Source organism: the organism of the source record quoted next, unplaced genomic scaffold (genome assembly GCF_019419815.1).
Source record: "Pyrus x bretschneideri cultivar Hongxiangsu unplaced genomic scaffold, Pyrus_bretschneideri_v1 Contig11, whole genome shotgun sequence".
Lineage (NCBI taxonomy): Eukaryota > Viridiplantae > Streptophyta > Magnoliopsida > Rosales > Rosaceae > Pyrus > Pyrus x bretschneideri.
Genome location: NW_025999402.1, coordinates 9,447,830 through 9,461,315, shown reverse-complemented (window position 1 = coordinate 9,461,315; position 13,486 = coordinate 9,447,830). Strand labels below are relative to the sequence as shown.

The following is a 13,486-nucleotide window of genomic DNA, read 5'->3' as shown; positions in this document are numbered from 1 at the left end:
ATGAACCAATTTTCAGTAGCTGTGCCATTCTTTCTTTTTTTTGTTTTTCTTTTTTAAGCAACGGCATGAGTTTGTATTAATAGAGATCCAAAAAAAAAAAAAAAAAAAAAGTAGCAGATTACAAAGTATGGGATAAATCCTGCAACACTAATAACTACAATCAGCTAACAATATGCTTATTTACTTTTGTGAGTGTTACTATTATGATCGCAGTGAGCTACACGATCGTCACCTTTTCTCTTTTTACTACTTTTTTCCTCAATTTTTACCTATCAAATCATAAGCAATTAGACTCTTAAAGGTAATGACCACACACAAAGCATAGCAAACCCAAAAACCCATCCTCTCAACTTTCAGCGTTGATGGTCGTGAATTGAAACCCAAAAACTCATCTTTTCAACTCTTAGAAAAATTGAAATCAAACGAAATTTTTTTTGCATAAATCGATTCATACTTCAAAATCACTATCCATCAATAAAAAAAAACTTGTTTTTAGCTCTTAGATATTGTGGGTTTGTTGATAACTTTTATTTTTATTGTTAATTTCATCTTTCACCTGATGGTAATTATGCAATAGGATTAAAAAGACAACTCTCATTAAATTTTAAGTTTGGTGTAGAAAAATGTTACATGGTTTTAAATAAAATTTCTCTAGATATTTTTGCCATTAAACACTCCACTTTACCCCTAAATTAATGTGAGATAAGAAAAATATATTGAAAGGAGATGAACAGAAAAATATATTGAAAGGAGATGAACCCATATTAGCCTCACCAATGCCTGCTGCTTTCCAGCATCTTCTTAACTGAGGGGGGTGAATCTTTTGTGTCAGCGTCTTCTCTTTTCAGGCTCTTTTTCCGTTCTCTTTGTTCCCATCCTATATTCTCCTCCTCCTCCTCTTTATTGCTCACCTCCTTCAACTGACAAATGCTGAAAGCAAATCAGGGCCTAAACAGTTTTTAAGTGTTACAGAGTCGGCAATGTGGAGAATCACGACCAAGGGTACCTTGTATAGAAGGCGTTAGATGCCAAAGCTTGTGAATGGTAAATGGGCTGTTATGGAAGGCATAAGTTGCCTTGAAAAATCACCAGCAAATCTCTAGTGGGGTTTGAGGTGGAAGTGACAGTGAGTGTAAAAATACATTTTGATTTTGTTTTTTGTTTTTCAGTTTTATGCAAGGGTGAATTAGGAATTTGAATAAAATATTTTTAGAGTTTGGTGTAAAAAGAGGTTGAATGGGTTTTAATAAAATTTCCCTATTTTATAATATCGGCACATAAATTAAAGTTAAAATATACGCTTGCAGATAATTTATAAAGAGTTCCATATTGAAAGAGTCTCCTTAGCATTTCTCAAATTGAAAACTAAGATGTTCTTGTTCATATATAAAAGGGTAATGCTAAGGTGACCAAATTTATAGGGAATTGTTATTGGCACTCAAAAAATATCATTCTACACTCCAAACTTTCTATATTTAGAAAGAAAAATACACTTGTGAGGAGTGTAGAATAAGATTTTTGGAGTGACAATAACACTTCCCAATTTATATACTAAATATTGTAAATAACATAACATGAAAGTTGATTATTAAATTATTATTTAAGTGTTAATTAACGTGCTTATTTTTTAGGATAATACTAAAAAGACCAAAATTTTAAACTAAATTTGCAAACCAAATGATGTGTCACCAATAAGAAATAAACACATTAATCAATGCTTAAGTAATAATCTAATCATCAACAACCACATTATGTGGTTTGCAAGTTTAGTTTAAAATTTTTAATTTCTCTAGTATTATCCTATTTTTTTATTGGTGACACACTATTTAGTATGCAAAATTTAGTCTACAAATTTAATATTCCTAACATTATTCTATACAAAATATATAATTAGGGTTAAGCCATTTTCCCGAAAGAAGATCCTCTTTGAATCCACTTTGTGGGAAACCTAAGGATCCCCAAATCCTAATCGTCTATCGTACATCGTGCGACCAGTTTTCATCATATACTATTTATGTTTAATTTTAAATAAAAAAAGTCAAATACTTTCTGACCGTACGATACATAATAAATAACTAAGATGTAGGAATTCCTAAAATTTTTACAAAGTGGATCCGAATGGGATCCAATTCCCATTTTGCCAACCCTAGATGGTCACATTGCTTAGTAGTTCTAGCCTCTAGGTCAAAAGTCATACTTCTCCATCTCTCTCTAAATTTTCCTTTCATGATTTTCTCTGTCTAAGAGCGATTAGGATTCTCTCTCCTCTTCCTTCCATCTCTTTTTATTCTTTCCTCTTACATTCTCTATTTTGTTTTTCTCATTTAATAAAAAAATTAATATAAAATATTGATTTGATTAACCATAATCATTTAAATAGATGGGAAAGGAAGAGGAAGAAGAAAATCCTACTCCTAAAAAGAGGGCCAAGGTAAGGTTAGGCATGATGATGATTTAGATTAACGAGAGCATATTTTTAATTTTTACAGTGGTAACAGGCTTTGATTAATAATTGCTAACTTAGTTATTGATAAAAATAAAATTTAAAAAAAGGTAGAGGGACATGTGTTTTACCGTCTTTGATTCCTTCTTTAATGGTCAAACTTGTAGGGAGGTGTTTTTCGAAGCCTTCGAGATGAATCTCACTCTCTATCTCTCTCTGTCTCTCTCTTCCTTTCTGCACCACCTTCCCGGTTCAGCCCTTTATTTATTTATTCATTCTCTCTCTCTCCACTTAATTTGTCACTCTCTGTACCCTAACCTTATTCAAATTTTGAAATAGCCTTCGTATACATATATACACGTACGTGTGCATACATATAAGCGCACATATATGTTCCTATATACTACGTATATCTAAGAATATACCCTTCTACAATCAATTAATATTAGTACGTGTATTACTATTGGGGAGATATATATATATATATATAGGTACGTACTTGCAGGATGAAAAAAAATGATAATATAGAGTTCAGTGGAATATATAAATTATTAAGGAGAGATAGGGCAGAGAGGCAGAGTTTTTCTTTTTTGTTGACAAAAAACACTGAAAGTGAAGGGAAGTGTATATATATATTTGAGAGAAATGGATTTGAAAGCTTGAGTGAGTACAATTGAGATAAAATCTATATATAAAGAGAGAAGAAAAGGGTGAATAGTGTTTTGGTGTCATCAAGTTTCAACAAAAAGAATTGGACAAAAATGCTCCCAAAACAAAAAAACTTCAAAGCCATCCCAAAATAATGCATCAAATAAGGCAAGAACATTTTCATTATTTTAATAGTAATTTTTAATAATTAATTTTCGTGTGTGTGTGTGGGGGTTATTTTTTATTTTTTATTTATAATTTGTCACATCCCGCCCTGGGCGGGACCACTTCCCGGGCCCGCTCCACCACCGTAGCACGATATTGTCCACTTTGGGCTTACCATTCCCTCACGGTTTTGTTTTTGGGAACTCACGAGCAACTTCCCAGTGGGTCACCCATCATGGGATTGCTCTAGCCTCCTTCTCGCTTAACTTCGGAGTTCCTACGGAACCCGAAGCCAGTGAGCTCCCAAAAGGCCTCATGCTAGGTAGGGATGAGAATATACATATAAAGATCACTCCCCTGAGCGATGTGGGATGTCACAATCCACCCCCTTTAGGGGCCTGATGTCCTCGTCGTCACACACGCGACCAGGGTTAGGCTCTGATACCAAATTGTCACATCCCGGCCCGAGCGGGACCACTTCCCGGGCCCGCTCCACCACCGTAGCACGATATTGTCCGCTTTGGGCTTACCATTCTCTCACGGTTTTGTTTTTGAGAACTCACGAGCAACTTCCCAGTGGGTCACCCATCATGGGATTGCTCTAGCCTCCTTCTTGCTTAACTTCGGAGTTCCTACGGAACCCGAAGCGAGTGAGCTCCCAAAAGGCCTCATGCTAGGTAGGGATGGGAATATACGTATAAAGATCACTCCCCTGGGCGATGTGGAATGTCACATAATTAGTACCTCACAATAGGCTAGCAATAATGTGATTCAATTTCTCTATTTTTAAACACGTTCAAAAAGTCTTAAGAGGCGTGTAATGTCAGTTATTAAAAAGGTCATTTGCACGCGAATAATAATGTGATTAAATTAGTTGTCAAATGATTGTTTTTTTTTTACACGTTCAAAACATCTTAATAGGCGTGTAATGCCGGTTAAAAAAAAGGTCATTCACATGTGGATAATAATGTGATTAAATTAGTTGTCAAATGATTTTTTTTTTTTTAACAAATGATATTATCTACACAAAGGGGGAAAGGGTGGGCTTAGCCTCACAATGGGCTAGCAATAATGTGATTCAATCAGTTGTTTATTAAATATTATTTTCTCTATTTTAAACACGTTCAAAACATCTTAAGGGGCGTGTAATGCCGGTTATAAAAAAAGGTATTTCGCACACGAATAATAATGTGATTAAATTAGTTGTCAAATGATTTTTTTTTTAACAAATAATATTATTTACACTAAGGGGAAAGGGGTGGGCTTAGCCTCACAATGGGTTAGCAATAATGTTATTCAATCGATTGTTTATTAAATATTATTTTCTCTATTTTTAAACACGTTCAAAATATCTTAAGAGGCGTACAATGCCTGTTATAAAAAAGATCATTTGCATGCGGATAATAATGTGATTAAATTAGTTGTCAAATGATTGCTTATTTTTATTTTTAACAAACGATATTATCTGCACTAAGGTGGAAGGGGGTGGGCTTAACCTCACAATAGGCTAACAATAATTTAATCAATTGTTTATTAAATGATGGTTATAAAAGAAGTCTTTCGCACGCGAATAATAATGTGATTAAATTAGTTGTCCAATGATTTTTTTTTTAACAAACAATATATATTATCTACACTAAGGAGGAGGGGGTGGGCTTAGCCTCACAACGAGTTAGCAATAATGTGATTCAATCAATTGTTTATTAAATATTATTTTCTCCATTCTTAATGTAAATTCTATAAAGACCGATTCTATCTAAGATTATTCATTTACTTCAGATATTTAACTTTTTTTTTGTCAATTTATGCATACAAATACATTTTAAAACGTGTAAATCATACTTAGCATGCCGTAATTCAAAAAATATCTTCTGCATGCACGTGAGGATGTGCATAAAGACTAGTAGTATAGGAATGTGAGTTAGATTTTATAGCAATCGAACTGTCCCTATCAAAAATGACTAAATTATTGATAGAGAATGAAGTTGTAATCAAACTCACCGAAGACCCACCCGGAAGACAAGGGTTAATGTCCTCGCATGGGGGTGCAGGCTGCAAGGCTCTCTCCCATATATACAATATCTCTGCTAGCTAGCTGCATGCCGTGTACTCATATACCGTATAATATTATATGTTTTTCTTTCACTGTATATATGCTCTTATATAATACTTATATAATTAACAAACACTACCTTAGGATTCCATCCCCTCTGCCTCTGCCTAACTTTGTCTAATTTTCTGCGGTAAACAAATTAACAGTGTTCTTTTTATTACAAGTGTGTCAGTCATATTCATATCTGCATACATGATATAAGTATAAGTATATGTGGCGAGATAGGAGCTAAAGGTCGACAGGGAGATCGAGAGATTCCGTTTGAAGCGGAGAAGCAGATTGATTATTAGACCATTTTCAAAAGAAATGACAAATTTTAAATATAAAATTTAAATTTTGATAATTTATGTAGTACTTTAACATTTTTTTAAGTTTTGTTCTTATCAAATTAAATTATTATTTTATAAAATAAATTATTAAACTAATTAAAATTTAATAAAAGACATTTAAAGTTTAATCAGTAGTCTGTTCACCTTTTTTGATTGAAAAGAAGAAATATATAGGATAATTCTATAGATAAACTCAACATTAATTATAATAAATGATTAAACTAATTAAAAATTAATAAAATATATTTAATAATTGATAAAAAAAAAATCTTTTGCTGCCAATTCATGTCATCGCCATATAGGATTTGGCACTTCCTTTGGAGTATATTAGTGTGATTTTTTTTTACTAATATAATTGATGTGTATATTTTGACATCTTCTTTGAAGATATTAAAGGCATAATATGTAGTTAAATAACGTGATATGGATGGAATGTGAAAAAGTTATGGGTGTATTTGTTTGTAGGCGGCAGAGACTCAGAGTCAAAAAGTAGAAGAAGAGAGAGAGAAAGCAGATGTGCTGCAGGCATTGGCAGAGGTAGAGGCAGGGAATTGCAGTGAAATTAATGAAACGAAAAGGGCGAGAAAGAATAGGTGGTTGGTGGTGGAAGGAGGAGGTCGAATCCTGATTGAGAGTGATCTGATTTAATTTCCATAATATTATATCTGACAAACATGCATGATGAAATGACACATGTCCAAGTGGGCATGAATAAATGGGCGTGGAAGGGGGCTGTTTCTGCGTGTGAGTCTTTTGTCACACTTCGACGTCGGTCATCAGAAAGGAACTTAAAAGAGATTAGAAAGATTATAAACCAAATCCATTTAACATATGAAATTTTTTTAATGTTGCGTAGCATAATGATACGATAAATAAATGATTAAAATTGAAAATAAGAATTTTTTCGTATCTTACTAAAGTACTCTAATATCAAATGATAGTGTTGAAGCTGGACCTATATATTATAGTTGTGATTCTTTTTTATTTGTTACAATGAATATTAACTCTAATCTAGATTAAAAAAAATATAAAAATTTTGAACTTGACATATAATGAGTTAAAGAAAAAAAATCCTATATGCCAAGACAATCTATCACCTTCAAGAATCAACATATATTTTATATTTCAAGTATTTCATGTCTAAAGACAAGGGGAAAAGGAAATTTGATCATGAACAGCTTGCAAGAAAGGAACAATATAATATGTACTGTATGTATGTGTTTACTTTAATTGTTTTAAGATTGAAAGCACACACGGTCATAGTCTTACTTGTATATAAATTAACACATATATATATATATATATATATGTGAATATATTGTGTATTTATATATAATATGAGACCCATGCATGTGTTAGTCTCATAATCTCTTACAATTATAGTAACTTAATTTGAACTATCTTGTATCCAAAATATATAATAGCCACTTGTGAGATATACACAATACCAATTTTGGATATACGAACACCTAAACGGTTAAATTAATATATACATTCATTTCTAATGTAGTATACAATTGTAATGGAGTTCATTAAAATTCAATTTAATAATAATATTTTTTTCTTACTCTCGTACGTGTACCTTTTTATTAGTTTTGTTATTTCTCACTTTTTAGTCAAAACTTAGCAAGCAATTATTGATATATAGGTCCAATTATAAAAATAAAAAAAATCTATAAATTAATATATTAACTCATTTGGTGATCTTGGCAGCTGATTTTCATTTGTGTCTTAATAGCGATATAAGAATCACACTCATATAATAGGTCGAAAAATTTGAGTGTAATACTAATATATTAAATTATGAGTTTAATATATTAAATTTATGAGTATGATACTAATATGTTGAATCAACAATAGTGTTACACATAAACTATAACACTACTGGTACACTAATGTGAGTTTAATAATTATTAGACTTATACTTTAGAACCTACTAGTTTATAAGTATCGTAGTCTCATGAGTTCAATTTATTAGTATCACACTAATTTTTTATTTTTTTTTTAGCGCACTGTAGGGGTGTGATTCTTGCATGAGCTTAATTTATTGGTATCACACTCACTTTCTCCGTTCATTGTGGAAGATCTTAAACTTTTCATAGTAGTTTTAGTATGTGTGATACCTATATATAAGGAATTGGGTATCAAACTCAGACTACTTAATTTCTAAATGTAAATATCATACTCATTCTAACTGCGGTACAATAAAAAAGATAAAGATAAAAATGGACGCACAAGATGGAAAAGAAAATCCAATCCACCACTAGGTCATTTTGTGTTTTTGGATATTAACCAGTTAACTAAGGGTTTAATGCAAAATTACAGTATCACCCCTCTCCACCACCCCCAGCTCCTATACTTATGAGTCAAATAAAAGATCCAGCAAAGTGCTCTTGCCCTTGTCTTCTATAAACAAGAGTTAGAGGCCGAGGCGCCCGTACGTGTGAAAGAGAGAAGTGGAAGGGAAAGAGAGCGTGTGTTAAAAATATTGAAATATATAATTGCTTTGGAAGAAATGAGAGTCATTTCAATTAATTCTATGTCTACAAATTTTTGACCTTTCCTCTTCTCCCTTTGAGTCCCAATAGAGATTATACCCACATACCACCATGGAAATGGACTCTTCTCGCTTTAAACAATAGTTGTTCCTCAACCAGTTGGCTACTTCATCTTCTTCTTCTTCATGCATGGAGTACTAGCTGTCTGATCGTCTCTTTTCTTTAACTCAAACCATTAATCAATATATATATATATGTATATATAGCTACATAGAATAATTTTGAGATGGGTTCCATGAACTGGTTGGGTTTCTCTCTTTCCCCTCAAGAAGTAGTTCCGGCTGATCCAACGATATCTGAGGGTGCTGATCATCATCATCAGCAGCACGGCCAAGATCATCACGACTTATCTGACCAGACCACCACACTAGTCTCTCGCCTCCGCTCTAAGTACTCGGATGAAATCTCCGGTACCGATGCCTCCGGAGACTTCTTTGATCTCACTAATTCTCATGACGACACATCTGCTACTCCTACTGCTCCTAATCATCATTCTCTCAACCACCTCCCCACATCTTTTGGGATGCTTCATCAAGCTGCGTTCAACTCCCAAGGTTTATCAACTCTTAACAAAACCCTAACCACCCCCCCCCCCCCTCTTCCTCTTCTCCATATAATATTAAACACCATTTCTGTTCTTTATTCTTTTTTGGATGAATGACTTTTTCTTTCATTTCTTTTTTTCCTAGAGCTAGTTTTCACCATTCATATAGTAGTTGAATTAATTTGTAAATTGTTAATTTGGTTTACCATATTTGTAGCAGGTGCAGATTGGAATATGAACTCACCGGATAGCACCAACTACAAGTTCACATCAGACCACCTCTCTATGCTTATGGGAAGCAGTAACTCATGCAATACCCTAAACCTTGAAAACCATCAATATCGTCATCAGCAGCAGCCAAAGCTCGAAAACTTCCTGGGCCGACACTCTTTCATTGCGGATCATCACGATCATATCCAGAGTAGCATTAGTTCTGCGCATGCATGCAATAATAAAAACACCGCCAGTACTAATACTACCGACAACATCTTCTCCAGAACAGCCTCTTCTTTGCAGCTTCCGTTAGAGATTTCCGATCCCACAAATGTCATAAACGGAGACGGTGCAGTCGGTAACATTAATATCAACAGCAGCAGCTCGAATATTGGGCTTTCAATGATCAAGACATGGCTGAGGAATCAACCAGCACCCCAGCTGCAAGAGATGAACAAGAGCGATATTAATGGCATCGGTGTCTCCAACACAAGTACTAGTATTAGCAGTGCACAGACTCTTTCGCTTTCGATGAGTACTGCAGGTGCTACTACGGCCGGAGATCAAACCTGTTCGTCAGATCGAGATCGAGATAATAATAAGCAGGCAATTATTAGGACCGCTGCCCCCGCAGTGACTACTCAGTCTGGGATCGATAACCAGACTAGTATTGCTACTGCTATTGAGGCCGTGCCCAGAAAGTCCATTGATACATTTGGACAGAGAACTTCTATATACCGTGGTGTAACCAGGTTTCTAATTTTTTTTCTTATTTCATTCATTTACTCATTTTAATTAATTTTTGGATTTTGGGGGTTCAATGCGTTAAATGAATAAGGTTCTACTCGTTTCAATCTATGCGTACAAACAGGCACAGATGGACAGGTAGATATGAAGCTCATTTGTGGGATAATAGTTGCCGAAGAGAGGGACAAACTCGAAAGGGACGGCAAGGTACACAGTCCATTTTAATTTAATTGTTGGATCTTTTAGGGAAAAAAAAAATGATTATTTCGTTTGAAGTTTTTTTATTTATTTAATTTAAAGATACATCACGCATATCATGTTTTTCTTTAACTAATAGTGCTGCTTTTCTTTTGTGCGTTTCTTGATCTGGGCCGCCTTTCCATCTCAATCCTCTTTAATTTGCAGTTTATCTGGGTACGTACAGTTTAAAGGTCTATGCCTTTCTTCAAATGGATTTTTCACCTTTCCGGATCTTCCGTTTCTTTTGATGGATCTGAATAATTAATTCAATCCTTAATCCATAGGTGGTTATGACAAGGAAGAAAAGGCCGCAAGAGCTTATGACCTAGCAGCATTGAAATATTGGGGTACTACAACCACTACCAACTTCCCGGTGAGTTACAAAACGTAATAAAAAAATTAAATAAAGAACTCTCTATGCAAAAAAATAATTAAAAGGATTCATGTGTGTCGATTGATCATGTTGCCTATTTTGTTTGCGCAACAAAATCTGCTCAATGTCGGCCATTGGTATTGATATGCGCGCTTAGGTTAGCTTGGAAACTGGGGAAAGTGTTTCGACTATATTTAAAAAAATAGTTGTATATACACTCCCAACTGATATTAATTTTTTACGGAAGTTAATCCCAGAAAATTAAGTATCATTAATCGTATATTGTTCGCCGTTGTGAAATTATAGATGCATGCATGTCTTTCATTAATTATTATCTGATAATCATGATGCATGGACAACCTTTAAGCTTTCTAATATAATTTGAACTAATGCCAGATTAGCAACTATGAGAAAGAGGTAGACGAAATGAAGCACATGACAAGGCAGGAATATGTTGCATCTTTGCGAAGGTACGTACATACATACATACATGCATATATATATATATATATATATATTTCGTCATGGGGCAGATTAATTATAATGAAATTGACGATTTAATTATATGTACTCAATCAGGGATGGAGCTACAAATTTCTTTTAGTGGGGCATCTTGAAAATCAACTAAGAAAACCTACCTACACTACATCAAACTTCAATGATCCCAACTATTTATTTTTTAAGTTGCACCTCATAGATCATTCTTGCAAAATATTAGTCAAATTAGAAATATTTGAGACATCTAATTGAATTCAAAGAAATTGACGAACACTTTCTATTAAAAACAATGAGATTTCATCGTGACAATTAAATAGGCAAATAGTTTTGGAGTGATTTAAATTTTTGCAAGGATGATCTATGATTGAGACTTAAAAAATAGACGGTTCAGGTCAGGGACGAAGCTACAAATTTCTTTTAGTGGGGCATCCCAAAAATTAACTAAGAAAACTTTATTATAGTATGGCTTATACTCAATATGATAATAAGGATGCTTTCAAATGATGATATATCACAATTCCATGTTACAAAAATTTCAGTATAGTAGTGGAAAGTGGAAAAATGATGAGAAAAATATTAATACATGATAGGCAGGAGAGGAGTTTTTAAGTTTGAATGATAGAGTAAGAGCACTTTTACTCATAATATTTGATATAGAGTATAAGTAGTATGAAGGTATGTTGGATATTAGATACGTATATTTTCTTCAAAGATAACACGTGTATATTATATAACTCTAGTCTGCAACTGAACAAATGAATTACTTGAGTGAGGGCATCTGCCCCCAGTAAGCCTTCATTGGCTCCGCCCATGTACTCAATGAATTTTCTTGTTGCAGGAAGAGTAGTGGGTTTTCTCGTGGTGCATCCATTTATCGAGGAGTGACAAGGTAATGCAACATAGAATGCATGTGATGTAGTTAAATGTGTTATCGATTTGAAAGTACATGGAGGCCCTAAGTTTGAGCAGCATTCAGTCATCAAATTATAGATTGGTATTTATATGCATGTTACAAGTATGCCTTATAATTACTTGCATATAGTTTGTTTATGTAATTAATTTGGTTGCATGTGCAACAGGCACCACCAGCATGGGAGATGGCAAGCAAGGATTGGAAGAGTAGCAGGGAACAAAGATCTCTACCTTGGAACATTCAGTAAGTTTAATTTCTTTTTCCTGCAATATTAATTTTAATTTGACCTTGTAATTAATTAAGGTACTGATGATAATTAGCTTTTTACTTCATAATTTCCTAATGAATTTCCATTTATATATTCAGGTACCCAGGAGGAAGCAGCAGAGGCATATGACATCGCAGCCATAAAATTCCGGGGACTTAATGCAGTAACAAACTTTGACATGACTAGATACGACGTGAAGTCGATTCTGGAGAGCAGCACATTGCCCATTGGTGGTGCTGCGAAGCGACTGAAAGACGTTGAGCAGGCACATCACCAGCATCTGCACGAGATGACTCTACTGGCTGACGGACACAACAGATCAACGACGGATGATCAACGCGAAAAGCTGATGATGATGAATACTAGTACTAGTAATAGTCTCGATCAATATCATCAGCAACTGATAAATGGAGATCATCATGGAATGAGAATAAATAACGTCTATGGTACTGGAGTAGGCTGGCCAACTCTTGCATTTAACCAAGCCGCTACCGCTGTTGCCCATCAGGCCGCAGTGCCGCCTTTTGGGATGCATTATTACTCATCAGTGCCATATAATTCTAATGGCGGGCAGAGGGTTTGGTGCAAGCAAGAGCAAGACACTAATTCTCAAAGCTTTTATCAGCCACAAGATCATCATCATCAACTACTTCAGTTGGGAAGTACTCACAATTTCTTTCAGCCAGTCAACCTCATGGGAAATAGTTCTACGGATTCTATGGAACATAGCTCAGGTTCTAATTCTGTCGTATATAATGGTACTACTGCCGGAGATCACGGTGGCTATATAATCCCTATGGGGACGGCTATAGCTAATGATCATGAGAATAATAGTAATGCTTTTGGAAATGGCAGTTCCGATCATGATCAGGTGAAGCCCGCGCTAGGTTATGAAAATGTGTTTGGCTCAAGTAGTACTACTACCACTGCGGATGCTTATAATCATGCAAAGAGCTTGTATTATCTTCCGGTTCAGGCGCCACAGTCATCATCAGTTTCATCAATAGGTGTGTCGATGAAGGGAAGCAGCGAGTATGACAATTGGGTGCCAACAGCAGTTCCAACATCTACTCACAATATGGCTCCTTTCAGTCTGGAATGACACATAAATTAATGTGCGTACGTTTAAAATGGATGGACGGATGGAGGACGTGTTACTGGTCTGGTATTAGGATAGGGTGGATTAAGAAAAGGTGTATACATATGGAACTAATTTCCTAATTTTGATTTTTCATTATGCATCTGTGCTAATTACTGGATGATGATCACCTAGCCAGCTAGGTAGGGAAGATAGGCATTTTTATAATTTGGTGTTTTGTTACTAACTTAATTTGCAGTAGGCGTACTATATGCAAATTTTGCAAGGGTCTATCTGAAGTTCAGAAATAGCATCTGAGATCTCTACTTTTCTCTTTTGCTATGAATTTTGGGAAC

The 13,486-nt window shown here is 34.5% G+C and overlaps 1 protein-coding gene across 1 annotated transcript; it reads left to right on the top strand.

The window, feature by feature from the left end:
* Positions 1–8,482: 8,482 nt before the first annotated feature.
* Positions 8,483–13,154, top strand: LOC125473930 (AP2-like ethylene-responsive transcription factor BBM1). The gene is made up of 9 exons (XM_048577356.1): positions 8,483–8,810; positions 9,021–9,765; positions 9,885–9,967; positions 10,285–10,373; positions 10,770–10,843; positions 11,710–11,760; positions 11,951–12,027; positions 12,151–12,317; positions 12,399–13,154. The coding sequence occupies exons 1-9, from the start codon at positions 8,483–8,485 to the stop codon at positions 13,152–13,154; spliced, it is 2,370 nt and encodes a 789-aa protein (XP_048433313.1).
* The last annotated feature ends 332 nt before the right edge of the window (positions 13,155–13,486 follow it).

Coding starts and splice junctions, on each gene's coding strand:
- LOC125473930 (XM_048577356.1), top strand. CDS start 8,483: ATGGGTTCCATGAACTGGTTGGGTTTCTCTCTTTCCCCTCAAGAAGTA. Junction 8,811..9,020: donor AGCTGCGTTCAACTCCCAAG/GTTTATCAACTC, acceptor TATTTGTAGCAG/GTGCAGATTGGAATATGAAC. Junction 10,374..10,769: donor CAACCACTACCAACTTCCCG/GTGAGTTACAAA, acceptor AACTAATGCCAG/ATTAGCAACTATGAGAAAGA.